Here is a 24909-nt window from a genome sequence, read left to right as displayed (position 1 = left end):
CACTAGCTAGGAGTTCATGTGAAGAGATTTGAAGGATGATAATTATGATCGTTGACAATGCTGACTATTTACAATAATTGAACGCTACATCCACTCCACAGTCTATTGACGGGTTTTCTTTTCCTCTCGCAATTCCTGCTTCACTCGAGTGACTGTGCCAATTCCACCATACGTCACGGCCGTGTACATCATCGCGACCGAGGCTCCCGCATCCAGCACCGCCTGCGCCTGCTTGCCGTTGGTGATACCTCCAGAGGCAAATATCACCTTGCGCGCCGGCCGATTGGCCGGAGTAGGCGGCTCGACTGCGGGCACATTCTCCAAGTCAGGCTCGGCTCGAGTCACGGCCGCTGCCAGTTCCTTGGCTTGGTCGGTCTCATTCGCATTGGACGCCGGAGCGGGCGGTGCATCCAGCAGCGCCCGGTAGCGGGCCACCAGGGCAGCGGTGCGGTCGAACAGCTGGGGCCCCGAGTACCCTCCCGTCTCCTTCAGAGTGGACTGTTCCTTTGGCGGAAGAGTGAAGCCCTGCGGCAGCGGGGCAGGCCGGCGGTTGGTCGTGTTGCCCACGATAACGCCGTCCACGCCCGAATGCCATACGGCGTCGCAGATGCCGGAGACCTGCTCATCCGAGTCCTCGTCCGGGCTGACCTTGACCATCACATAAGGCTTGGTCTTGCGGTCGACGCCCTTGGCGGCGCTCACTACCGCCTTTAGGATGGCGGTCAGCGGCGCGGTCGCTTGCAGGTCGCGCAGGCCGGGCGTGTTGGGGCTGGAAACGTTCACAACCAGGATATCGGCGTACTTGGCCAGTCGGTCAACGCAGTAGACGTAGTCGCGCTTGATAGCCTCGATGTCCGAGTCTGGTGTCGCCTTGTTCTTCGCAATCTGCACGGCCAGCAGCCGTCCGGGCTGAAGACTGCCGGGGGGCACGCCGGCATCGCCGTCGAGAACCCGCTGCTCCGCTTCATCGTGCAGGCCAAACCCATTGGCATAGGCGAAATCCCGCACGCGTCTCTCCAGGATGGCCGCCATGTGGTCGGCGCCCAGGGAGTTCAGGCCGTATCGGTTGATCATGGCTTTTTGAGATGGCAGTCGGAACACGCGAGGTCGGGGATTGCCCTCCTGCGGCAGGGGAGTCGTGCCGCCAACTTCAACAATCGCGGGGCCAATAGCGAACAACGGGTCGGGAATCTCAGCATGCTTATCAAGTCCGCCCGAGATGCCAATGGGGTTGTTGAGCGTATACCCGAAGACCTGCAAAAGCAAATCCTGCTAAGCAACAAACAATTATAGATGTCAGGGCTGTATTACCTCAGTAGCCAACACGCCGTCACCGTCCTGGTTGCCGCGTTCCCGCGGATGAAGTCCATACTTGTGGAGCGTCTTCAGAGCTTCCACACCAATATGATGTGCCTCTTCCGCGTCGGGATAAAGCATCCGAACAAGAGGAACCACAGCATAGCGGTGGATGCTTGCCCTGGTATCCGTCGCATACACATAACCCACCAATGCAGCGAGTACCAACGATGTTCCGTACACCGTTCTCTTGAGGCCGCGGCCGGCTTTCTTGGGGGCCTCCTTTACAGCCTCAGCTGCCTCGTTGGTCGTGCCTGAGGCATGTCGCACGGCACTGTGTTGCTGGAAAGCGGCCTGTCTATGAAGGATTGAGGACCGATGGGAGCATCGCAATGACGGCACGGCGCGGGCCCTCAAACCGGCCGATCTCCAGGCAAGGCTGGTGGAATTGGCAACCATGACGAGTCTGCCTTGCCAGGGGTGCTTGGTCAGTACAGTTTGAGTAGTCCTACAAGGCAGTCAGAGGAGTCATCGTCAAAGATCGACACATGGTAGATACGTTTCAAGGGCGATTCAACCGCAAGCTCATCACTAATTAATTTATCCACTAACAAAAATACCAGCAACTCACCTTCAGGTTACACAACAATCAGAGCCCAATGCAACAGTACGGCCCTAGTACCGAATGAATAGCAGTGGCCGATTCTCCGCAATCAAACCAGTCAGTCTTCTGAGGACAGTCCTCTCGCAATCCGTTAGGCTCTTTTTCCTCTGTTCCTCTTGCGTCAACGGATGGAGCGGGCGGTCAGTCATATTCCCGGCATAATGCTTCAGCATCTCCGAGCGGTGTGCGGCATTAACTGCTATGGAGGTAAAAGACTTCAAGATAGCTGCAGCTTTACAAAAGGTAATCAGTTCATAGATTTGTTTGCCAGAATATTTACTCGACTCCAACTCATTTACGCCTTTTGAACGCCAGTAATCCTGCTGCTTCAACATCGATGACGAACCAACCACTGCTAAGTAGCATCAGCCTGAAGCTAAGTCTGCGTAAGAATACATCGGAATTAGAGAGTTAAAGGCCCAAAGCCCTCACATATCTTCAAAGTATGCTGTATGGAATGGGTATGAAAATATTGAAAATGTTACAATGATGGGAAACAATGCGCCGCCTGACCAAGAGCAAAGGCCGCAAAATCGACCAAAATAATGGTCTATTCGTCACTCATCCTGTCTTCTTCGTCGCTCACTTCTGCAGCGGTTGGCTGGTGATTGCGATCTTCGGCCACCTCTTCTCCTCGGTCAGAGTCGTGGGTCTCGGGATGTTCCTGCTCAGGAGCAGATTCGGGTTCGGGAGGCGGGGGGAGAGTTTTTGCAAATTTCGGATCAATGGCCGCTCTATGTAGAGAGCGTTTGTATACCTCTGCCTCGTCTGGATCGCGGACAACAACCTGAATTTGGTCTACCTGGTCCTCCTTTGTCTTGGGCCGCGTGGGAGCAAGACCCGCCTGCGCAATGGTACGGGCCCGCTCGGGCTTCAGACGGGTCTTTCCGAGGATAGGATAGTAGTATGCACCTCTCTGTTTTGTCTGCTGTCCTTCCTTCGCCTCCGCTGGATCGAAAAGCGTCAGAGCGACATCGCGCTGCTTTGATTCATTGCCGAGGGTCTGAGCACTAGTGGCGTACGTGCGCATACGTTCGTAACGATGGAACCTCATGCCATCCGTTGCTTCATGAGTGTACAGGACTTCACTGTCGCGATCGGGGTTCGAAAGACTTAAGCTCGCAATGACTTCCTTGGCTGCATCCTTCTTCTCAGGCAAGAAGAGATCGTAATCCCACGGTATCGGACCGGGATCAGGGTACAATTCGGGATTCGACTTGTGTAAAGCGGCTTTGGTCGCATGCTCCTGACAGACTCGCTCTTCTGGCGCGGAAGGAAGAAGAATGGCCACATCCATGCGCTCGTCTCGTTTCCCTGAAACACCCTGAACAGGCGCTTTGTCGAACTTGAACTGAACGAATCCTCCAGGGTCCGGGAATCCCTGTAGATCGGGGAGCAGAGGGTAAAACCCGACCGGCTTGAGCTTCGGATTGTCAGGATGAACCGGGTTAGCCCAAGCATCGACCTCGATTTTGGTAGGAGTGTGGCCTTTGATTCTGCTCGGTGTATCCTCCCCAACATGTCTGCTATCTGGATAAGCAATATCGAAGCCTTTTTGAATGTATTTTTTGATGTACATCGGATCATCCTGTGATTTCGCTTTGTCGGCGGAACGGGCCTTTGCTCTGATGGGTGTGACCTTGGGGCCGTCCGGTGCGCGGAGACCGGCAGAGATATATTGCGTCCGACGAAGGAAACTGACGTTCGCGTTCTTGGGGGCGGGGTTCTTGAGCTGGTCTAAAGTCATGAGCAGCGGAAGGTCGGCAGGATCAATCGGTTGAGGAGTTTCGGGCGCCATAATAGCTGCATTGAGTTAGCTTCTGGGTGATATGCGACAAAAAGCCAAGTAGAACTTCGGCTTACCACTCTCGTCGCCCAAATGCAGCCCCGGAATACCGACAAGGTCTATCGGCATACCACCCTCGGCATCAACGTCGATATTGGGCTCCTCACGTCGCGCCAAGTTAGATGCGAAACCAGGCGTTAGGAATCTCCGCAGACCCTCATGCGGGAGATCGAGGAACTTGGGTGGCATATCCGGCGGAGGCAGATCATTCCGGTAACGTAAAGACGCGATGTACTCCTGATGAAAACTCCCAGAGGAGCCGCTGTCCTTGGATTTCGACATCTCGGCCGCAATCCCAGTACTCGAGTCCGACGAGCGCGTATCAGTGAGAGGAGGACTGTAGACTGCACAGTAATGTCAGCAGGAGAGCCTTGAACTGCGCCAGCTGGTGCGCCGAACTTACATTGGCTGGGAAGCGCAATCGACGGGATTTCAGAGTCAGGAACCAGAGAACCGTCTGGGCCTCCGTTGCTGGTATTTACCGGCGCGAGAACTATACAGAAGCGCTCAGATTGATAAGTGTAAGGGAGCTGAACTACCTCTGGGAATGCTGAATTATGATGGACTCACTTGGGGTAGGATAAACCATTCTGCATATCTTTACCGCCTGATGTTTATAGCTTAGCGGGTTGGTGCTTTGAGGGGCGGAGAAAGGTTAAGCCGTATTTTGTTTTTGGTTCAGGAGAGGTAGTATTTCCGCCATCTCCAGCACAGCACCGTTATGTGATGTAACGCATTATTTGTTTAGACTCTAGGTCAGTGAATAGTCAGACACTTAAAAATATCAGATGGCCCCGTTGGGTCAATATTGAATCTCTCTGATAAGCTAGGTACCCGTAATTGTTTCTGAAATAGTCCCCGTAGTGTCGTCCATAAACCAACTCCGTTATCCGTACGATACAAGAAAAGTGAAGAGAAAGCAGTATTAAGAAAAGAAGAGCTAGTACGCCCACATGCACTTGTACGCCATCAGTCGGTGACCCAGTCGATCATATTCCAATTGCCCGATCCAGCTGTCATTGGTTCCGCTCAGCTTACCGAACACACTTGCGCCCTTCCAGACTACCACTTGGGGGTCGAGGTCTCTAGGAGGTGTACCGACCATGATTTCGCTAGCAAACCCTGGTCTCAGCGTCTGGAGACGCTCTTCCAGGAAGGAGTGGAAGGCGTTGACAAGACTGCCTCCTCCGACGACCATGATTCCTCCGAGGAAGTCTCGCATCTTACGTTCATCAGATCGAGCTGCATGCGAAATAGACGTGAGGATCGCATTATCCAACGGAAAGACTGGAAGAACGTCATCTCGCTCCTCGACAGTAGGTGCACGGGGTTGTGAGGCGCTATGTCCCTGGCCACCCGGGAGTGGGGTACCAGCACCACCAGCTTGGGGTGTACCGATCGCTTCCGGAGCAGGCGACCCAGCAACAGAAGATCGGGGGGTGGCATCCAGCTCCTGGACACGGCTGAGTGCATTCACTTGGTGCGAGCGACTCGGCGTCGACTGCACATCCAACGTGAATGATTGGGATTCACCATTCACTTGGCCATTGGCAGGGGGAGGGGCAATGGCAGTCAAGATTTCGGACTGGGCCCCCGAAGTTGGATCATTCGGCTGACCGTCGTAGATATCCACCGACCGCGTGATGAATTTTCTTCTTCCTTCGAGTTTCCGTGAGTGGTCGAATATCGAGGGCTGGAAGTACCCCATCGGGGCGAGATGTACTTCATCGTACGCTTTGAAGGAATACTTCCGGGTGTCCTGACCGGCAATGCGAAGGTGAAAATCGAACACTTGCACTGAGACACTTGCTTCGTTCAAGGTGCAGACATTCTTTTTCAGCTCCTCGGCTAGTAAAAAGTCGTAGCGGCGCCATAGGTTGATCTCCGCATATGGGAAGTGGTCGAAGAGCATCATCTTGATGAACGCCTCGGTCACATCGGCTCCACCAAATTTCAGGTTGACGCGAGAGTTCTCAATACACATTCCCTCCTCCACGCAACAGATGGACGTCTTTTGCGCGCCAATGTCGACGACGCATGCTGATGTGAATCCCGCACCGAAGGTGGCCGCTAAACTCTCCTGGATGAAGCAGACGCGGGCGAATGAGAACTCCCTCATCAACATCTCGAGAACTTGCGTAACATAAGTCTTCTCATACAAGTCAGGGATAACAAAAACGCAAGAGTACTGAGGCCATTCCTTCTTGCTGGTCAAGCCCAATTGGCTTTTGATTGTGTCCTCGAGAATGAGTGAGATGTCCAAGAACAAGAGTCTCTTGCTCTCATAGTCTCTCTCGTTGCACCATCCGTATCGCATCGGCCAGTAGAGCTTGTACCTGGGTTTCGAGTCGTCAGGTATTCTAAGCGCTGCTTGCCCTACAATATATTCAGGTGCATCGTCGGTAATATCTGTCCATTCGACACGCAGCGGGTCATTGTGTTCTGGGATGGTCTCTGGTACCGTTCTCCGATTGTAGTTAATGACCATCTCTTTCGAGTTGGGTAGAGTCCTGCGCTTGTTTTGCCGCATATGCGCTTTGAGTTCTGCAGCCATCGTGGTGTACTGCGAGGAGAACTATTTTCATGCAAGTGGTTAGAAAATGGCGAAAATAAGACCCAGGCGCTTGGGTAGGACAAACCTCCGGACCAAGCATTTTCTCAGGTTCCATCAAAGAGCCATCGTCCAATTTCAATCGCTTCGGATGGGGCTCATCATGATCTTCCGACTCGCTTGTGGTTGATTTTCGTGCAATCACCATAGGAACAGTCTTCGGCAGTGCGTCGCTGGCCAGGCCGATTCGCAGATTCTGGCTTCCGACATGAACTACAATAACCTTGGAGCCTAAGGTTTCTGTTGTCTCCTCCGCGCCCTCCTCCATATTTGTATCCCCATCACCGTCAGCCTCTGCTTCAGGTAGGCCTAAGTCGTTCGATTTCGCCATGGCTAAAGCGCGATCCCGGTCTTTGGCCGTTTTGGCCATTTTGTTCCTCGCCTCCTCATTCTGTAGTCGGAATGCTAGGTACTGATCGTCCCTCTTGAGATAATCACTGTCGGAGTCGTCAAGTTAGCGATAGAAACTAGAAATGCCTTGCTTGCAGGTCGAACCACGCGCAAGTCGGACATACGTGTAGTAATTCTTCTGGTTGATCGGCGCAATCTGAGGCCAATTCGACAGCTCCATATTGTTATCCGTCCTCTCAAGGCCTTGCAATCAGAAAAAATGTCAGCCATAACTGGTCGCCCGACGCAGGGACTGAGGAACGAAGCGGCTCCAAGGATGCTTACCCTCATCTTTGAGGGCCTTTCCAGACTTTTTGCCAACCATGGTGGCGCTTTATTGGTGAAAATGACTTTTGCGAGATGCACGGGAAGATGAAGATGGGAGTCCGGTAGTGACCCAGTCCGAAGCCAAAAGACGCTCTTCAAAGTGGACTCTAAGTAGGCATATGAGCATTCACTGCTAGGGCTGTTGATATGGAAAAGCCGTAGTATCGGAGTCGCACAAGGGAAAAACAGCGGCTGGGAAGAGAAGCGCGCAGCAACTCTAGTGCGGAATAGGACAGTCCCCGCGCAATCCGATCAATGGATAGCTTCAAAAGGTCATCCCAACTCCTAAGAAGTGACGGACGACTGAGCTTGGACCAGGCCGATCGGCGCCGCAGGGTTCATCCGCGGTCCAATGATTGCCACAAGACACACCAAGAAACTCGCGATTTAGTCAGCTATTCAAGGCTGAAAGTGATGCGCGGTTGATATCTTCTATATTTCATTATCTTCAATCTTATGAAATGAAATACTGTTAATTCTACCTCATTCCAACCAATCCACGCTACTATCATCTCATTTTAGTCGTATATCTCGTCCTGCTCCTCACGGCTAACGCTTCCGCAAACACCTCCCTCGCCCTCTCCGTTGATCACGCCCGAACTGCAGTGTCCCTTTTCAGATTCACAACAATGGGAGGCTCGCTGTCACGTCTGTGGTCTTTCTTCTGGACCAAGAAGGAGATTCGAATCCTTATATTAGGTCTCGTACGTGTTCCACATGCTCTCATGCTCTGCGCTGCATTTTATTTCCCGTGTCTAAGGCTAATTCGCTTTTATTGGCTCTGTAGGACAATGCCGGAAAAACCACACTTCTCTACAGACTGAAGGTATGCTTCAGGTGCTTAATCATGTACATATGCTCTGATTTTGATCGTTTACCTAACTGACATGCACTTGATAGATCGGCGAAGTAGTGACAACAATACCTACCATCGGATTCAACGTCGAGTCGGTCACATACAGAAACCTGAATTTCAATGTCTGGGTATGTTGGATGCGCCCTGGCAATAGACGGATAATTGCAATTTTGTGAGATTTGCTAAGGTGCGGTTATTGTAGGATCTGGGAGGTCAAACGTCCATTCGACCCTACTGGCGTTGCTACTACGCCAACACTGCCGCTGTTATATTCGTCATTGATTCTACCGATATTGAGCGACTTGGCACAGCTGCGGATGAACTTGCGGCTATGCTGAACGAAGAGGAGCTGCGTGATGCGGCTTTGCTGGTGTTCGCAAACAAGCAGGATCAACCCGGCGCCAAGGGTGCCGGAGAGATCTCGGAAGCTCTGAAGCTCGGGGAGCTGCGAGATAGGAACTGGAGCATCGTAGCATGCTCCGCCATTGATGGTAAAGGTCTAGATGAGGGTATGGACTGGTTGGTTGTAAGTTGCCCTTCGTGGCTGTCCGCTCGCTTCTTGTCTATACTTGATTTACATGGTACTAACTTGTAACCAAGCAAACACTTCAAGCGGAGAACGCATAAGCGCTGGCGTTGTTCAATCTCTGTCATAGACCCTGTCTGCTTCCTTCATTGCGTTCTATATACCGTCCAGATGCCCCATGCAAAGTCTCGGAAATGTTGCTTTATTTATGAGTCCGAGCTTCCCCAGCTTCTTTCCGTTCTTACCGACTCTGTTATGCTGCGCGGAGTCCATGTCTTTTATACAGTACATGTTTGGTTGCGACTTGGCAAATTTAGCATAATATCCTAATTTAACTCGGCAAGGGATCTATTGACCTTGCAAGACTTGTACTTGGCTCTCCAGAAGTTCTGACCATGCTGTTCACGGTGATCGCTAGTTCTGAATCGGCCAGGTCTGGTGTGGAGTGTCTGTTAGCCTTCGCCTTTTTATCTTCTCACTAAAATAGCTCGGCTTTCTTGTCCACATAGCTGGTACATATGTCGCTGTGCCAGTACAGGCCCATCAGTGATTCCCTGATCGATGGTTCAACATCAGCGTCCCTCTATCAGTTGACAGAAACAGCAATCTCAAGTTCTTATCGATGGTTGCTCCCTATCGTTGACCCCTGCACCAATCAATTCCCCGGTTTAATCGCCCGATCTACTGATGATACCACTATCGGATTATCCCCGCATTTATCAACGATAGAACTATCTGATTTAGTCAATGCGACCATAATTCAGGCAAAGATCTTAGATACTTCACTACTCATATATGAGCTGCCCTTGACCCTGGTGCGGCATTGTCGGCTCTCAGCTTGCGTACTTGTTAGTTGACGTACTTGGAAATCCTCTCCAGACACCATTATTGCAGTCATGGCAGTCCCTCAAACACAAATCGCAGCAGTCGTGTCAGGACCCAGTAAGTCCTCAAGTGCACGGGTAGATATTATAAGTGAACGCCCTGTGCCATCTCCAAAGCAAGGGGAAGTGCTCATCAAGCTCGAATATTCCGGAGTGTGCCATTCAGATGTCCATAGCATTCGTGGGGATACCCTCATGTTAACGGACGTCGCAGGTCACGAGGGAGTAGGGAAGGTAATACAAGGTGAGGCGCATAGAGCCGACTTGCAATGTCTAACGGATCTTCTGATGTACTGCCCATCTCTTAGTTGGATCTAACGTGGATGAGGAGGCTTGGATGGGAAAAAGAGTGGGTATACGGTAGGTCTTTCCCCCTGCTTCGTTCGAATCTAGCCTCCAAACCTAACAAAACGTGCTTGTCCGTCGCAGATGGCTTTACAGCTCGTGCTTGAAGTGCGAAATCTGCGCTATCAATCATACGGCTTGTCCTTATCAGAAGAACGCTGGTGCGGTAGGTTCACTGTCACAGGCTGGATAAATGCGTTGCAGCTGCTTCAACAGATCTAATCTGAGGCAGAATGTCCCAGGGACCTTTCAGCGTGAGTTGATCTGTTTCGTTTGCCGCAGGATCGATGAGTATGGTTGACACCTTGATTAGAATTCATTGTCAGTCCTGCCGAACATGTCACAATCATCCCGCCCGAGCTGGACCCCGATACAGCAGCACCACTTTTATGCGGTGCGGTTGTCCAAGTCAGAAGGCCCTGGCGCATTAACTAATCCTTTAATAGCGGGAATTGCCATGTACTCATCGATCATGAAGACAAAAACTCGACCGGGGGATTGGATCGTGATTCTTGGGGCTGGTGGAGGACTTGGGCACATGTATGGAACGTCTCATAGACCGCAGCAGCAGTGGATGACTGACTTTTATCCTTAGGGGAATCCAGATCGCAGTCAAGAAGGGGCTTAAAGTCATTGCGATTGACAGGTAAAGTCAGTTGTGAAAATAGCAATGGCTCTACTTACTGAATCTTGATCCAGTAGGGACAAAAAGAGAGAGCTCTGTCTCTCGCTTGGGGCGACGGACTATTTTGATTATAAAAAGGATGATATTGCTGCTAGGGTTAAGTCTGTTACTCGAGGCCTAGGCGCCCACGCGGTGATATGCACGGCGAACAGTGAGTCGGCATACATTCAAAGCATGCAGATGCTCCGCCGTCTGGGGGTTTTAGTTTGCGTTGGTATCCCGAACAAGCCTTTTAGACTGCCGTCAACCCCGTTGGACATGATTGTGAAAGGTATGGAGCGCCCCAGGCGATGTCAAGCTCATTAAATTTGGGACAGTGCTAAGTCTATTGGACAATAGGTCTCACCATTGTCGGAAATTCCGCTGGTACCGCAAAGGAGATGGAAGAGCTACTAAGTATGGCTGTGGCAGGAGACGTGAAGGCTCACATTGAGTGTTTTGACTTCTCCTGTATCAATGACGTCCTACAAAGACTGGAGAAGGCTGAAATCAACGGACGAGCTGTCTTGAAAATTCCTGAATGACGATACTTGTCAAGGACCGAGCAAAGCGTCTGCTAGCCCAAGCAAACTGTCAGTCAAAAATTGTTAGAGGGTCCTAATTCTAGGTCAACATAGCCAACTAGCTATATACGCCTCTAAGGATTTAGGGCTCGCAAGATGTACTAGATGACTGTTTGTCTGATACCTCTTGATGCATTGTCAATGGAAACATTTTTATAGGACGACTCAATCTAGAAAGCCATGATCGAGAGAGATGAATAGTCCTTATGGGTAATGCTTATTATTATCATGGTAATCGCATAGTATTCCGGTCCTCTACGATGGCAGTAGAGTGAAATGCCGCTATACCCGAATTGTCATCTGCTGTTGTTCCCATCAGACATCCACCACATGCACCTCCTCAACGTTTCATTGAGCAGATTGCAATCCCTCGTCGAGATTCAATTAATGCCTCCTTTCTGACTCCAACAGTGGCGGAACATTGTGAATAATCGTCAACGCGACTCTCCGATATCGATCCATGGATGTACAAGGGACGATCAACTGGACCTAACGGAGTCCCTGATGCTGAAATGTGCCGGCGGACCGCGCTGTGATTGGCTCCGCAGGTCTCATACACTGAAGCAGCCCAGACAACCATTAACCTTCATTGTGATTGCTGGTATGATCAGCTACTCTCCCCACGGGCACTCGGTCGACTGCGATTATTTGCGAACCTTGAGCGGAACGAGGCTCCACGTCCACCGCATTCCCGCACATGCTGCCACTCTGCTTTCCTACTTGCCAGGGCCTTGATGCCTCTCGCTGCTCCTACATCGTCCGGGTGCCTACGTACCTTTTCCCAATTCTGTGCTGCAGTGTACTCCAGCAGATCCCCCGTTACAATCATCCAATAGCGTCGTGTGGATGTTGAAGACTACCTGTACGCTACGGCCTATCAGTTGCCCCATCGAGCCGCGTTTGACTATCTTCTGGCCGAAGTCTCCAAAATGGACCACTTTCCACAACCTTCCCGCTACTGGCGATGCCACATTGCTCTGATGGACCTTAGCATCTTATCTCCCCCCTCGGCAGTCAGGACCATGTGTGGTCCTGATAGGATATGGCGACCCATGCTGCTCCGATATTGGGAGCCAACGTTTACGACCGAGGGGTCATGGTGGGGCATCCTTATGATGCATTCAATTGCCCTTGTCCCGAATTGATGGTTGCGCTGTTGATTCAAGAATGCGCCCTTCCTCTCCAGTGCCCTTCTTTCTTGAGGTTGCTTTCAGTCAACTTCAGTTCCTTTCAGTCTCACATTGGGGATTGATACCTTGAGCCCTTCTTCGCTTTTTCGCCATGAGCTCCTTCAGCAGCACTCCTGCTGGTTCATTTCTGAGCCGCATGGAGCCTATTCACGCGTACATTGCAGGTGCCGGCTTCTTAGTTTGCGCACTTGTCGGTGTGGTTCTCATGCTGGCATCCCAGCACAAGAAGTTTGACTACAATCGCGGTATCTTCACTTACCTCAGATTCATCTACGCATCGTTCCTTAAGCCCCACAAGAAAGGTCTCAATGGCCAGCAAGATGCGCTAGAAAGCTTCTACAAGACTCAGGTATGAGCTCCGAATGCGATGCATCTGGAAGCGCTTACTGATATATCTGCTAGGCTGGTGTATATGATGCCACTCGCAAGCGTCTTCTCTGTGGCCGCGAGGATATGTTGGGGCTTGTTGCTGCGCAATTGAAGTACAAAGTTGAGAACAAAGAGCTCCAGGCTGGAAAGGCAATCTGGGTTGATGTAAGGCACCTCGGTATCGCTTATTGTTCGCAAACGCTGACACTCGTTGCTTAGATTGGCGGAGGCACTGGGTAAGTGTCAAATCGAGTCGTCATCTTGCTTCGAGGCCTAACCGTAAGCTAGCTACAACATTGAGACCATGGCTTCTTTCCTACCCGTTACCCAATTCTTCTCGCAAGTCTACCTTGTCGACCTGTCTCCCTCTCTTTGCGAGGTTGCCCGTCAGCGATTCGAGCGCCTAGGCTGGAAGAATGTCACCGTCGTCTGCCAAGATGCACGCTCTTTCCGTCTCCCCCAAGAGAAAGTCGACCCCCGTGCCCCAGCCCCATTAACTGCAGGCGCAGATCTTATCACCATGAGCTACAGCCTGTCCATGATTCCTGGTTAGTCTTTGGAATAACAAGCATTGAGGCCCCCATACTAATTGAATACAGACTACTACAGTGTCGTCGACTCCTTGACCGACCTCTTGAGGGCGTCTGGTATCCTTGGTGTCTGCGACTTTTATGGTAAGCAGCGTACAGCCTTCTGACCTGATGGAGACTAATCCATTGGAATAGTCCAAAGTATCGTGGATGTTTCCGCCCGCAACTACATTGGTGGTGCTTTCAATCGCCACGTTAACTGGTTGGGTCGTGCCTTCTGGCGGGCCTGGTTCGATGCGGACCGTGTCAGTCTGGAAGCAGCTCGCAGAGATTATCTGGAATACCGCTTTGGAACCGTCATCTCTGCCAGCGAGCGCAATTATCTTCTCGGAGGCATTCCTTATTACATCTTCGTTGGACGTCACAAGAATCTTACATCAAATCTCTCCGGTCAGGAGACAATCGAAAAGTTGGACGCCTCCTTTACTGAATCGCCTTACCTTTCTCCCTCCAATCACACCAAGGAGATGGAGAAAGCAATGGAGAGGAACGCTCAAGAAGTTCGTTCCAAAGCCTACGAGTCGGCCGTTATCAATCTGAGCGCGAACCTCCCTCTTCCCTCATCCTTCTACCAGAACCACCACTGCCGCATCTTCTACAATGATCTGCTGCCCAAGCACACGCAGTTCAAGAATGAATACATTTATGCCTTCAACTGGGAAGATCCTCGTGTGGATCACCGCCTTCTCGACATTAAGCGGGATGATGTTATCTTGGCCATTACCAGCGCAGGAGACAATATTTTGGATTACCTTCAGAAGAGTCCACGCAGAGTCCATGCCGTCGACCTGAACCCTAACCAGAATCACTTGCTTGAACTCAAGGTTGCTAGTTTCATGGCCCTTGGTCATCGCGATGTCTGGAAGATCTTTGGCGAGGGAAAACACCCAGAATTCAGGGAACTCCTCATTTCTCGTCTCAGCGCTCACCTCTCCAGCCAAGCATTCCAGTACTGGCTTGAGCACACTCACATTTTCACTTCAAAATATGGCAAAGGTCTTTATGAAACCGGTGGCTCGCGCCACGCCATCAAGATGGTTCGGTACCTGTTCAAGGTGTTTGGCCTTGAGGGTCAGGTGAAGAAGCTCTGTGAGGCGCAGACTCTTGCTGAGCAGCGTGAGATCTGGCCAAAGATTCGCGCCGTACTCATGAGCAAGCCCCTTCATTGGGCGGTTGTCAGCACCGAATGGTTCGCGTGGAAGGCCGCGGGCGTGCCTCGAAACCAGCGGAATATGATCGTTGACGACTACTTCAAGAGACTGGGCCTGACCAAGGACATGAACCAGGGCAAGGATATCAGTGGCCGGTCGATCTGGCAATATGTTGTCGACACACTGGACCCCGTCATCAACGAAACTATGATCAGCAACGATAACTACTTTTATTTCCTGTGTCTCCAGGGGCAGTTTTCAAGAAGGTGAGTTTGTCCCAAATGATTCCAAACAAACCAATCTAACTGTATCCCAGATGCCACCCCACATACTTGTCTCCCAAGGCCCATGTGAAGCTCTCTTCGCCCGGTGCATTTGACGGCCTACGTATTCACACAGATGAGATCAACGAAGTGATCAAGCGGATCACTCCCCGAAGCCTGACAATCGCTGTGGTAAGCAGCCCCTTGTATGATTTGCCCAGATGACCGATCTAACCCATTTTCCAGATCATGGACTCGATGGATTGGTTCGATCCCGAAGGCACAGAAGCATCGATCCAAGCCCAGAAACTCAACCACGCCCTGAAAATGGACGGCCGCATTCTCCTCCGCTCTGCCAGCATCGAGCCTTGGTATATCAAGCAGTTCGAAGAGAACGGGTTCACAGCACGCCGTGTCGGCGCCCGCTTCCCCGGCTCTTGCATCGATCGGTAAGTTCTCGATATTCCCTGACCATTACCAATGCAATCGCTGACGTACGATAGTGTGAACATGTATGCGTCGACGTGGATCTGTACCAAGACCAAGGAGCTGGAACGCCCAACTCCCGGCCGGACGATATCGGCCTTGTCGTTGGGTGACGGCAGCAGCAAGCGGTCTCACAGTGTGGAGCACCTTGAGATATGAGCAATGCGTTTCCTTTTTCTCTTTCCATTAGATTTCAATGAGATGAATAGCATGTTGAGTTCGTTCGTTCTTAATGTCTGGCAAGGGGTTTGATGTTCATGATCAATCAGGTGTTATATATCCATTTGCGTTGCTAGAGTGGCTAGTTCTTTATGCAAAAGCTGTATTGGCCGGGCCAATTTGATTTCCACATCGTACCAGCTTTCTAAGGTTGATGTTATCTGTATGAGGTCTTGTCACCAGATTCGGCTGTCTATTTCAGAATTGTTTCCATGGTACGTAGAAGATACATAACTGTCTAATCAATACAATGAGTATAGTTGAGAAGGTAATAGGAAGAAAGTGACAAGATTCGAGCATTGCGGACTTGGAAGCTCTGTACAATAATAAAATAAAAAAGAGTCGGCTCATTAATTCAGATCACACAGGGGTCATCATCAATCAACATCAGTACTGGAGTTTCGTCTCTCCTCGCGGGCCCCAACTCGCTGTCCCCAAGGATAAAAAGTGTATCCGCTTCACAGGACGGCCTAGGAGCAGATGCTGCATGCACTCCGCAGCAGCAGTATACACAAGTGCCGCTCCCATGGGGTTCGTGACTCTTATGAGCGGCCGTATCTGGTCTTTCCGAAGGAGAAAGGCACGTAGCGGTACTTGATCATATGCTGAATCTGTCGGCGCACTATTTCACATGATCTCGTCAGCCCAAGCGCACAACGCTACACTATAATACAAGTGAACTTACTCGTCAACACGAAGAGGATGATCCAGTAGACCACCAGGACGGGCCAGAAGACCGGGATGTCGAAGACGGAGAACCACGAGCAGACGAAGCCGATGGCGATGGCCCGGGTAGCGGAGTGCCAGAACTTGAACTCGGGGAGGCGGCGGATGAAGGGGCGGAACTCGTCGTCCTGCTTGGTGGGGAGGCTGGCGGAGGCGTCACCGTCCTCGAGGCCTTCGTCTTGGGTGAGGGAGGGGTCGAATTTGGGCTGAAGGAAGAGCAGGAAGAGGTTCAGGAGGTAGATGCCGAGGGTGTATGCGACTGCGAACATGGGTAGGATGTTAGTAAGTTGCAGTTGGAAAGCTGAAAAGACGAGAGGGACAGTCGCATACCGATGTACCATCCCTGAGCGAAGACGATTCTCAGGAAGAAGATAAGGAGGAGGACGACGGTGCCGATCCACCGGTAGGTTGTGTAGGGTGTCAGAGCATCGAGGGACGTTTGGTATTGCTATCATCGGAGTCATCAGCCGGAAGCTTTTTCTTTTTTTTATTCTTTTCTTTTTTGAGGTACAAGACGAATCGATCTTTGCAGACCGATCCATGATGAATGGAGTTGACTTACCCGCGCAAGCTTTGAGGTCTGCGCTGTCACAGCCGTGAACGGCGTCTGTTCTGGCTCGGGGACATCCATAGCGACAGGATAAGGGAGAGGAGAAAAGGATTAAGAAAAGTCGTGGACTACCACCAATGCAAGGAGACACTTGCGGGTCAAGAAAGACGTCCTGTGAGCAAGAAACAAGAGGATATTCCCACCAACACCGACGAAGCTGGAGGGGCGAAACAAAGTTGCTATCTCTCTCGCTCTCCGTCTTGCAGTCTGTCCGTCTGCAGAGAAAAAGTGTCCACTGCTCAGCTTGGGCGGCGACTAACCCGTTTCGGCAGAACCAGCCACATCAACAGCTGCTGCGCCTCAGGGGAGATGACAAAACTCACGCTAGCCTTACTAGGGTTAGCACCAACTTATGTTACCAGGTCCAGTTCACGTGCTCCGCATTGCCTCGGAGCGACGGTTCCCTTCGGCGAATGCGGGGAGATAACCGGGGTGTAGCATCATAAGGACGGAGTAGTAGTATCTAGGAGCTGGCACTTAAGGACTGTTAGACTGCGCATCAATTAACCTGCAGCTTGCTCCAACAACCAATCTTACCTAATCTCACCTTCATCACGTCCCTTTCACCATGTTCTCTCGGCAATGTTCCCGCCTGGTCTCGTCCAGGACCGCTATCCCTCTTACATCCTACCTTAGCCGTGTTGCCAGACCCTACTCATCCGCTGCCCCGATGTACGAATACATCCTCACGTCGACTCCTAAGCCTGGTGTTGGACTGAGTATGTCCTTTTCCCCGATCATATTCGAGCTAGTTGGTCCATTGACGAGTGTCTAACACTCGACAGTCACCCTCAACCGCCCCAAGGCACTCAACGCCCTCTCCAGCCCGCTCTTCAAGGAACTCAACGATGCACTATCTAAATACGAGGAAGATAAAGACATCGGAGCCGTCGTCATCACAGGCAGCGAAAAGGCCTTTGCCGGTGAGTATGCAGTATTCTTCTAACCACTACAACATGTTAATGCCCTCCAGCCGGCGCCGACATCAAGGAAATGGCCCCACTGACCTTCTCAAACGCCTACACCAACAACTTCATCGCCCCGTGGTCGCACCTCGCCAACTCCGTCCGCAAGCCCGTCATCGCCGCCGTCTCCGGCTACGCCCTCGGCGGCGGCTGCGAGCTCGCCCTCATGTGCGACATCATCTACTGCACCGCCAGCGCCACCTTCGGGCAGCCCGAGATCAAGCTGGGCGTGATCCCCGGCGCGGGCGGCTCGCAGCGCCTCACCCACGCCGTCGGCAAGAGCAAGGCGATGGAGCTGATCCTGACGGGGAAGAACTTCAGCGGCAAGGAGGCGGAGCAGTGGGGTGTTGCGGCCAAGGCTGTCGAGGGTGGGCACGAGGAGCTACTGGCCGAGGCGCTTAAGACTGCGGAGACGATTGCGGGATATAGTCGGGTGAGTGTACTGGCTGCCAAGGAAGTGGTGAATAAAAGCCAGGAGCTTTCGCTCAGGGAGGGCGTGGAGTATGAGAGGCGGTTGTTCCATGGCTTGTTTGGAAGCAAGGATCAGAAGATTGGTGAGTTTCTTTTTTTTGCGATTGACTTACTGCGCGAGGTTGGTTTTACTGACTATGGACAGGAATGACTGCGTTTGCTGAGAAGAAGAAGCCCGAGTGGTCTCATGAGTAGAAATTCATATGCATGGGCCTAAATATTTAGCAAGGTGGTTGAGGAAGAAGATCTGCAGTAATATTTATATTCACTGGCGATCAAGGCAGGCAGAGCATGCGCGCTTGACATCATATATAACATGGACCGGCACGTGGCATTAGAAGCGTCAAATTGTATTGTGTGAATAAGATTATGTACAGTACATCATGTCTGGATCTCAGCCGGGTCATATCCAAAAGGGCCGAGGCAACTCAATTCATCAATCATACAGCAACCGTTATGGCTGGGGTCACACCGAGCCCGGCCATCTGTTGGGCATGGTAGTCGCTCACCACTTGGCTTTCGACAGTCTCGTCGAAGACATCGACTTGCGTACTGGAGAACTTTCTTGCGCTGACCTTACGCTCGAACAGAAGATCCAGCTCGGCGAACGATCGGCCTCTGGGCTCAGGGACACGGAAGTAAGTGTAGATGATGCAGAGGAAGCAGATTCCTCCCCAGAAGAAGCCGGTATAGTTGCCCCAGTCCCAAGCTCCGGGATTCAGCATGTACGGCGTGAAGACACCGCAGATGATACCCACGACGTTGTACAGATTGCGGCCGAGGACAACGGTCTTGATCTGCAGGCGCCGGGTGGAGAGCTCGGCAACGAGAGAGTAAGCCACCGTTCCTACTGTCAGCTGGTAGACCAGCGCCCAGCAAATCATCATAGAGCCCGTGGCGAGAGATGCCTGGTCCCGGTGCGCCTCTGGTACCAGACCGAGGAAGCCCATGACGAGGAGCATGACGCAGAGACCGCAGAGACCGCACAGGTACAGCGTTCTGCGTCCAACGCCCAGTGTCATGAGGAACCATGCGCCGAACACTCCTGCCATGTTGATGCCGTACTGGCCCATGGCGAAAGAATAAGCCTTGGACGCGTCCAAGCCGGCCTGTTCGAGGAAGTAGGTAGAGTAATTCGAGAAGGAGTTGCCGCTCAAGTTCTGCATAGCCCATACCATGCAGACAATCTCCGTTCGGCGCAGGTCAGTGCCCTTGAAACAGTCGAGGTAGCTGGCGCCCTTGGTGATCTTCTCTTCCAGTGCAGTCGTGTGAACCATCATGGCAATGGTCTCATCAGCATTGAAGTCTTCCTGCACGGTGGTCAATCGCAACAAGGCCTTCTTAGCCTCCCGGGTCCTGCCCTTGCGGACAAGCCACCATGGCGATTCCGGGGCCAGGAGGATGCCAAGGAGCAACGGCGCAGGCCACATCCACTGCAGGCCGTAGGGAATACGGTACGCCCACTCATCGTTACGATCGATCATTGATCTGATCACTCCAATACCAATCAACTGTCCAAGTCCCCAGCAAAAGTTGACGTAGGTGGTCAGGTAGCCACGCAAAGCGACGGGACACACTTCCGAGGCATACGTAATTGTGAGAGTCTGGAACACACCCCACGGAACACCAGCGAGGATTTCGGCCGCAAGTAGAGCTTGAACATTCGGAGCCGTGAAAAATATGGCGGTGAAAGCGGTGATCAAGATGAGACAGGTGATGAGAGTATAGCGGTATCCGAAACGTTCTGAGGCCCAACCATTGAGGAAGAGACCGATGATTTCTCCAACTGCAGCACCGTTGCTAAGACCTGCTTGCCACTATACAATGACATCTCAGCACACATATCGCAGAAGGGGGGATAGGTGGGCGGAGAACTTACCCGCGCCGGCACTTGATATGACCCGTCTGCGGAGAGCTCACCGTATTTGCGATTGAACTGCGGGAAGGCATAGAAATTGTTGACGAGACTGATATCGTAGCCCTCCATGGCAATACAGGTGGAGATCAGCAAGCTCCACCCGACGGCTTTGGGGTAGGTCTTGATGCCTTCCCAGAGCGACATGCGATGTTCCTTCTCCGTCGCCGCTCTGGCATTGTGAATGATCTTGGCCGCAGACGCTGTAGAATCACGGCGAGGATCGTACTCCCCCGCTGGCCCAATGGCATCCTGCGCCTTTTCGGAAGCCATCATGCGAGTACAATTGACGACCTTCAGCCGAACCGAGGGGTGTAGAAGGGAGTTGTGAGGGATTTGTACAATGGGACCACACGGTCTAGAATGACCAGAGAATGAATGTTCCGAGTCAAGGTAACATGTAGTGGAAATGGAGAATAGAGAAGCAAGAAAAACCAGGGACAATCGCTGAATTTAAGGCCTCGGGGGAGAAGGACAGGAGGACCCCCACCCTCAAGCTCAGGAACCGGTTTGAGGGTATGGAGGGTAGAATCGTGATCTTGTGATTAGTAGCTAGTACCGTTCTAGAGTCTAGAGAAAGAAAGAAAAAAAAGTCCGGGATCTTCTGTTGTTTTCTCTCAGTTAGGACTAGAAGCAAATAGAATTTCAGGCCAAAGGATTGGATCAATGGATATTGGCCGGGTCATGGCACGAGGCTTTTTCTTTGCGGGGAACGGAGAGGGAGGAAGAAGAGTTTGAATTTTTGTTTCTGGAGCGGCTACTACCTTAGACGGTTAGTGTAGTTGAGCGTGGTGATGGGATTCGCTCGAAGCTTCTACGAGAGTAGGATTGCATTAGCTATGGCTGTTGTGCTGGAGGCTTCTGGCTTCTGGCTTCGAGAATGGCTCAGGGCACTAAGCTTGTTTCTTCCATGTCGCTCTTCTATAGGCGCAGAATTTGCGGTGGTCTTTATTGTCGCTATCCCGCCCCTTTTCCCGACCGAGAGCCATCACCAGCATATCGCATCGGTCACCCAGGACAGGACAGTGAAAATGAGGTCTTCCATCTTCTCATCTTCTGGCTAGAATCTGAAACCATAAATTAGATTATTCCTAACCCCAGACTCCACAGATCTAGCGTGGGGAAATGATCTAGTCACTCGACGTGTCCCGCATTCTGACAGTCGATCTGCGGAGGTCAGGAATGCGCCTTCAGGATCACCACCAGCGACTTTCCAATGCATCAACGACCGAATCAGAGTTCGAGATCGCGAATATGCTTTCTTCGGCGCGTCATGTGAATGGCCAGCACCAAAAAATCCCAAGAAAGACGCTTCAGAACGTTGAAAACGAGGCATCTCGGTTTCTGAGCGTCGGAAACCGGAATCCGTAGTGACTTTTGTATGGCCGCTGGGTATCAAACCACATTCAACATCTGCAGACGACGGATCGTCTCCTCCAATTTCTGGGGAAAACAACATGTAAGGGATATGCTAATGCACCCCACAAACTCTCCATCAAATCGATCTACATCTACATATCGAGAGCTGTCTGGAGCTGACCTGGATGGCTGGAATCAACGTCTAGCTCACTCTGAACTTAACCTCGCTTAACTCAATCGGCCTCTCCAACATCAGACTGGGATTAAATCGTTGTCAAAGCCGATCGATAAATTCCCGAAAGTCATTATGTCCCTCTGTTCCGCACCAATAACAATGACTGCAATCAATCCCTGCCTTACCAACCACGGCGTTTGATAGCGACGCCACATGGCAAAGAAAGTCAATTTCAAGGGTCTCGAGGCATCGTCGACCAATCGCTCTCTCACCAGGGCCTGGGCGCGACCTTCTGGCGTATTTGGGTGATATAAATCTCAATCAAAGCCCTCTTGCCGGGCTTCAAGTACGGAATCGCTCGACCGAGATGTTAGCATACTGGATAGCCGCCTCGTGTATGTTCCTATTTATCGCGTAATACCTCGGGTAGTCTGGAGGCTTTCCGTAGCTGGTCTTTGTACTCGAAGTCGACTCGGCTTCATTCACTCATGTTGGACTTTGGCCGGCCCGGTCAAGGTAGGTTTCTTGCTGACCACCACACGAGCGCGTTTTACTAAGTACTACCATTACCCATCCGGTATAACGTTAAACATACCATTTTGTTGTCAGACCGAAATGAGCGCGTCTGGATTTGGAATCAAGACTGACACATCGCCTGTTTCATGGCGTGCCTCAAATTAGTAGCAACCACCAAGTACAACTGGTAGATAGCTGTTTAACAGTTGTATTCGAATCTATGTCGTGTCTTCTGGCAGCTCCATCGGGCTTAGAGAAAATGGGAAGGAATAACTTCATATGGACTCTATTCAAAAATCATAGTGGAAACCACATCTACTGATAAATTAACCCAAGTGTATCCCAATAACGAGTCGGTATCTATATTTCGATTTCTCAACAGCAAGAGGATAGTTTCTGAGAAAAAAGCAGCTCACATTGACGGCAAGATGATCAATGTAACCAGTAAGCTTGACCAGTCCCAAAAAGCCAGATGATCAGCTGAGTGACTAACGCAGAACGCCTTCATGACACCGCGCCAAAAGAGAACCAAAGAATCCAGCCAAAATCAGTCGCTCGTATATGGTCATCATGAAGTTTATGCAAATGGTGGTAGGATGAAATGATTCACAACCGCACCCTTATTGAGCGTTGATGGTGGGGTGAAGTCTAGCGTAGTTCGGTGCCGGTCGACCCAACACAAATCAAACCGAAGAAAATACTGGACGTACATGTGTGTTTGTTCGTAGGGGACGGAGTCGAGTATGGCGCGCTCGGCCCGGGCGTGATGGGATGAGTTGCCGTTGTTGACTCGTCATAGCAACCCCAGAAGAAGCCCGGATCATCGCAGGTGGATGTCGTCGAAGGTGACGACGTGATGGACGCTGTCGTGCTGGAGGGATCGCGACAACCGAACCATCCAGGATCTTTGCATGTGGAGGTAGATGAAGTTGGATATGTAGTTGGCGTGGGTATAGTGGTTGTGACAGACGGGGCGGGAGTTGCCTCTGTCGTTGTAGTCGGATCTTTGCAGCCGAACCACCCTGGAGTTTTACATGTTGACGTTGACGTAGTCGTCGTCGTCGTCGTAGAAGTGATGGTCGTAGTGGTCGTGCTTTCGTCCAAACAGCCCCACCAGCCGGGTGTCTTGCATGTCGACGTCCGGGTTGTGGTAGGAGCGGTGGTAGTGGTAGTAGTCGAAGTTGTCGTGCTTTCAGACCCATTGCTTTTGAAAAACTTCCACAACTCGCAATCATAGCACTCCTCCTCGGGTGCGCAAGGAGGGAGGTCTTCATATACCTCGAGGACGTCGGAAATCACGGCCCTGATACGGTGGGTTGAAAGTGCAACACGCCACCCCTTATCTTCAACGGTATCGTAAACGCACATTTGGCCGGTATGGCAGGCGGACTCCATCGCATACCCACCCCATGTGCAAATAGAACCGACCCCGTTGCACGTTCCCATATATACTGGGTCGGCCGTGTGTCCAAAATGGTAAGCTCCAGTGTATTGTCGCGACTGAGGAAGTCTGGGATCGTGACCCGGCGGACTCGGGAGACCCAAACGAGCCGCAGGCAAGGCCTCAGGGACAGCCTCGAATGTTACGACAGGTAGTCCAAATGTAAGGCCAAGGAGACTGGACATCGCACCACCCAGAGAATGACCTGTCATCCAGACATTTGCGTCCGGATACATGTCTGTCACATTCGAGTAAAGGTCGATGGCGGCCCTGTAATATCTATTTTCGTCGTTCATGGCCTCAACAATGCAAGTCAAGTTGGCTGTAAAAGCTGATTGCTGACAGTCACAGACCTGTCGCCAGAGGTACGAGCCTCCCTGCCCACAGCAACAGCTGAAGAACAGATTATCGTTGATCTTATCGTTTGTGGTTGTGCCGGCACCGTCGAACAGGGCCGGGCTAGTTCCTTTCAAGGATATGACGATAGTACTGTTCGTTTTATCTGCATATATATGGCCCCTCAATCCGTCCGATTGCCAGCCAAAGCTTGACGAATAGTTGAAACGGCCGTGAATATAGTGCCAGTCCTCGGTGCCAGGTTCCTCGATATAGTCGTTCGCCGTCATCTTTGCAAATGTGAGAACGCTTTCTTTATCTGTGACATTTGGACCAGCCAATGTATCCATCACCCACTCTGACGGCGACAGTGCGACCGCCTCCCCGCTTGACCTCGCAGCCGCCAGGTATCCTTCAATGACCGAAAGCCGGCGGTCCGCAAGCCGCTGGATGGTGAGAGGGCTTGATGAAGCAACGAGGGGAGTATCAAATGTGACGAGTTCCTTCTCAAGGCCATCATCTGAAACAGCCCAAAGGCGTGTGTGCGGTTTGATATCGAGCCTCCTGTGAAGATCGGGTTGGTCACGAGTACCTCGCTGATATATATGGCGAAGCGTCTATTGAATCAGAACAATCAGTGTTTGCATCAAAAGATATCAGGGTATAAGACCTACAAACTCATGAGTACCTGTAAGGGCTGGAGGGCCTGTTAGAGGGATCTGGGGGCCAAGGAAGGGTGAACCGGACGATGGAGGGTCGAAGTATACATGATCGTGAGCGGAGACGACGCTCGGAAGCAGGGCAACAGATAAGAGAAGACCCGATATACTCATATCTTGCAGAACGTGTCGCTTAGTCCTTTTCCGGCTGCTTTTCATGATGGAAATAGATATCCAAGGGAATCTTGAGGATGACTCGAGGAAGCAATCACCGTCGTACAGATGCCTATCAGCGGCGATGACTTATCGCTGGGGCAGTGACGCAGTCCGGAGATAGCCAGATGATAGCGCACGTGATAGACTAGAAACGCGTGACACCAGTTGTGGGGACTCTCCCAAAGCGGTAATCATCTACTTCTCTAAGCTACATACACTCTACTACATCTCTGTCACTGTTGACAGTTTTACTGGCTTT

The 24909-nt window shown here is 51.5% G+C and overlaps 10 protein-coding genes across 10 annotated transcripts, besides 1 other annotated feature; 4 read left to right on the top strand and 6 right to left on the bottom strand.

The window, feature by feature from the left end:
- Positions 1-102: 102 nt before the first annotated feature.
- On the bottom strand, positions 103-1755 carry NFIA_086310 (dihydroorotate dehydrogenase 2; the record flags this gene model as incomplete). Its single annotated transcript, XM_001260572.1, has 2 exons — positions 103-1254; positions 1312-1755. 2 exons carry the CDS (start codon positions 1753-1755, stop codon positions 103-105), a joined length of 1596 nt encoding a protein of 531 aa, XP_001260573.1.
- A 755-nt stretch (positions 1756-2510) lies between these two features.
- Positions 2511-4395, bottom strand: NFIA_086300 (uncharacterized protein; the record flags this gene model as incomplete). The annotated part of the gene is made up of 4 exons (XM_001260571.1): positions 2511-3763; positions 3824-4150; positions 4210-4299; positions 4377-4395. The coding sequence occupies 4 exons, from the start codon at positions 4393-4395 to the stop codon at positions 2511-2513; spliced, it is 1689 nt and encodes a 562-aa protein (XP_001260572.1).
- Positions 4396-4746: 351 nt separating this feature from the next.
- Positions 4747-7132, bottom strand: NFIA_086290 (putative chromatin remodeling complex subunit (Arp8); the record flags this gene model as incomplete). The annotated part of the gene is made up of 4 exons (XM_001260570.1): positions 4747-6381; positions 6446-6854; positions 6933-7011; positions 7093-7132. The coding sequence occupies 4 exons, from the start codon at positions 7130-7132 to the stop codon at positions 4747-4749; spliced, it is 2163 nt and encodes a 720-aa protein (XP_001260571.1).
- Positions 7133-7763: 631 nt separating this feature from the next.
- Positions 7764-8585, top strand: NFIA_086280 (ADP-ribosylation factor family protein; the record flags this gene model as incomplete). Its single annotated transcript, XM_001260569.1, has 4 exons — positions 7764-7838; positions 7922-7960; positions 8035-8118; positions 8193-8585. 4 exons carry the CDS (start codon positions 7764-7766, stop codon positions 8583-8585), a joined length of 591 nt encoding a protein of 196 aa, XP_001260570.1.
- Positions 8586-9412: 827 nt separating this feature from the next.
- On the top strand, positions 9413-10736 carry NFIA_086270 (putative alcohol dehydrogenase; the record flags this gene model as incomplete). Its single annotated transcript, XM_001260568.1, has 7 exons — positions 9413-9690; positions 9830-9911; positions 9978-9999; positions 10059-10139; positions 10192-10285; positions 10341-10391; positions 10445-10736. 7 exons carry the CDS (start codon positions 9413-9415, stop codon positions 10734-10736), a joined length of 900 nt encoding a protein of 299 aa, XP_001260569.1.
- A 1538-nt stretch (positions 10737-12274) lies between these two features.
- Positions 12275-15201, top strand: NFIA_086260 (uncharacterized protein; the record flags this gene model as incomplete). The annotated part of the gene is made up of 9 exons (XM_001260567.1): positions 12275-12532; positions 12586-12717; positions 12772-12788; positions 12841-13100; positions 13152-13226; positions 13278-14559; positions 14610-14748; positions 14803-15005; positions 15060-15201. The coding sequence occupies 9 exons, from the start codon at positions 12275-12277 to the stop codon at positions 15199-15201; spliced, it is 2508 nt and encodes an 835-aa protein (XP_001260568.1).
- Positions 15202-15803: 602 nt separating this feature from the next.
- Positions 15804-16618, bottom strand: NFIA_086250 (Rer1 family protein; the record flags this gene model as incomplete). The annotated part of the gene is made up of 4 exons (XM_001260566.1): positions 15804-15883; positions 15947-16246; positions 16318-16435; positions 16550-16618. The coding sequence occupies 4 exons, from the start codon at positions 16616-16618 to the stop codon at positions 15804-15806; spliced, it is 567 nt and encodes a 188-aa protein (XP_001260567.1).
- Positions 16619-17165: 547 nt separating this feature from the next.
- On the top strand, positions 17166-18228 carry echA (enoyl-CoA hydratase echA; the record flags this gene model as incomplete). The annotated part of the gene is made up of 4 exons (XM_001260565.1): positions 17166-17316; positions 17383-17520; positions 17571-18116; positions 18179-18228. The coding sequence occupies 4 exons, from the start codon at positions 17166-17168 to the stop codon at positions 18226-18228; spliced, it is 885 nt and encodes a 294-aa protein (XP_001260566.1).
- A 245-nt stretch (positions 18229-18473) lies between these two features.
- On the bottom strand, positions 18474-20221 carry NFIA_086230 (putative MFS alpha-glucoside transporter; the record flags this gene model as incomplete). The annotated part of the gene is made up of 2 exons (XM_001260564.1): positions 18474-19850; positions 19913-20221. 2 exons carry the CDS (start codon positions 20219-20221, stop codon positions 18474-18476), a joined length of 1686 nt encoding a protein of 561 aa, XP_001260565.1.
- Positions 20222-22646: 2425 nt separating this feature from the next.
- Positions 22647-24608, bottom strand: atg15 (triglyceride lipase ATG15; the record flags this gene model as incomplete). The annotated part of the gene is made up of 2 exons (XM_001260563.1): positions 22647-24392; positions 24450-24608. 2 exons carry the CDS (start codon positions 24606-24608, stop codon positions 22647-22649), a joined length of 1905 nt encoding a protein of 634 aa, XP_001260564.1.
- Positions 23035-23090: a microsatellite.
- Positions 24609-24909: the final 301 nt, after the last annotated feature.

The sequence above is a fragment of the Aspergillus fischeri genome, genomic scaffold (assembly GCF_000149645.3).
Source record: "Aspergillus fischeri NRRL 181 1099437636264 genomic scaffold, whole genome shotgun sequence".
Classification (NCBI taxonomy): Eukaryota; Fungi; Ascomycota; class Eurotiomycetes; order Eurotiales; family Aspergillaceae; genus Aspergillus; species Aspergillus fischeri.
The sequence above is the reverse complement of the archived record's forward strand: the minus strand, read 5'-3'. Positions and strand labels throughout refer to the sequence as shown.